Raw genomic sequence first — 965 nt, 5'->3', positions numbered from 1 at the left:
ATGGGAAGTTGCGTTTGCACACCGGCCAAAGCAGGCTTGCTACACAGAAAACACAGAGATCAGCTGGTCAAGCCCATACCTGCTTACGTCGACTCGCCGAGCCACCACCGTGGGAGCCACAAGGTGCTTGACAAGACCGACGGAGACAACATCTTCAACAAGTACAGGTTAGGCAAGGAGTTGGGGCGTGGGGAGTTTGGTATCACGCACCAATGCGTGGACTCCAAGACCGGCGAGACCTTTGCTTGCAAGATGATATCCAAGAGTAAGTTGAAGACGGAGATTGACATCGAAGACGTGAGGAGGGAGGCCGAGATCATGAAGCGTTTGCCTAACCACCCCAATATTGTCACCTTCAAGGAGGCTTATGAGGACAAGGATGCAGTTTATCTTGTCATGGAGCTCTGCGAGGGTGGTGAGCTTTTCGATAGGATCGTCACCAAAGGCCATTACACAGAGCGCGCCGCCGCTCATGTTACCAAGACAATTCTTGAGGTCTGCAAGGTGAGAGCTGCTTTAAATTTTGCATTGATCGATCGATATATATTGTTAATTTGTTGGCTGTTGCATTACGTACAGAATTAATACACAAGGCAATTGATCATTTTGGGCTGCAGGTTTGCCACGAGAATGGAGTGATTCATCGAGACCTGAAACCCGAGAATTTCCTTTTTGCAGATAGTAGTGAAAATGCACAGTTAAAGGCAATTGATTTTGGCCTTTCTGTAATTTTTGAACCAGGTATCTCTTGTACATTAGTACATATATACTTGTTTGATTGCTTTTCAGATTCCTTAAAGCTCATGTGTCTCGCCAAATTTTTGGTAGGTCAGAGATTTTCTGAAATTGTTGGAAGTCCATATTACATGGCTCCGGAGGTTCTGCGACGGAATTATGGGCATGAAGTTGATGTTTGGAGCGCAGGAGTTATCCTCTATATCCTACTTTGTGGAGTTCCTCCATTT

At 45.9% G+C, this 965-nt stretch overlaps 1 protein-coding gene across 1 annotated transcript in view; it reads left to right on the top strand.

Moving 5' to 3' along the window:
- LOC101306001 (calcium-dependent protein kinase 24-like) overlaps positions 1 to 965 on the top strand; it is an 8,023-nt gene continuing 7,058 nt past the window's right edge. Inside the window, exons 1-3 of the mRNA XM_004309569.1 lie at positions 1 to 504; positions 618 to 741; positions 829 to 965. The exon at positions 829 to 965 is cut by the window's right edge and continues 1 nt beyond it. Coding sequence (XP_004309617.1) covers positions 1 to 504; positions 618 to 741; positions 829 to 965 — 765 coding nt within the window. The remainder of the gene's footprint in view (positions 505 to 617; positions 742 to 828) is intronic.

This window comes from Fragaria vesca, unplaced genomic scaffold (assembly GCF_000184155.1).
Source record: "Fragaria vesca subsp. vesca unplaced genomic scaffold, FraVesHawaii_1.0 scf0512988, whole genome shotgun sequence".
NCBI classification, from domain to species: Eukaryota; Viridiplantae; Streptophyta; class Magnoliopsida; order Rosales; family Rosaceae; genus Fragaria; species Fragaria vesca.
Note: the sequence above shows the minus strand (reverse complement) of the source record. Positions and strands in the feature narration are given on the sequence as shown.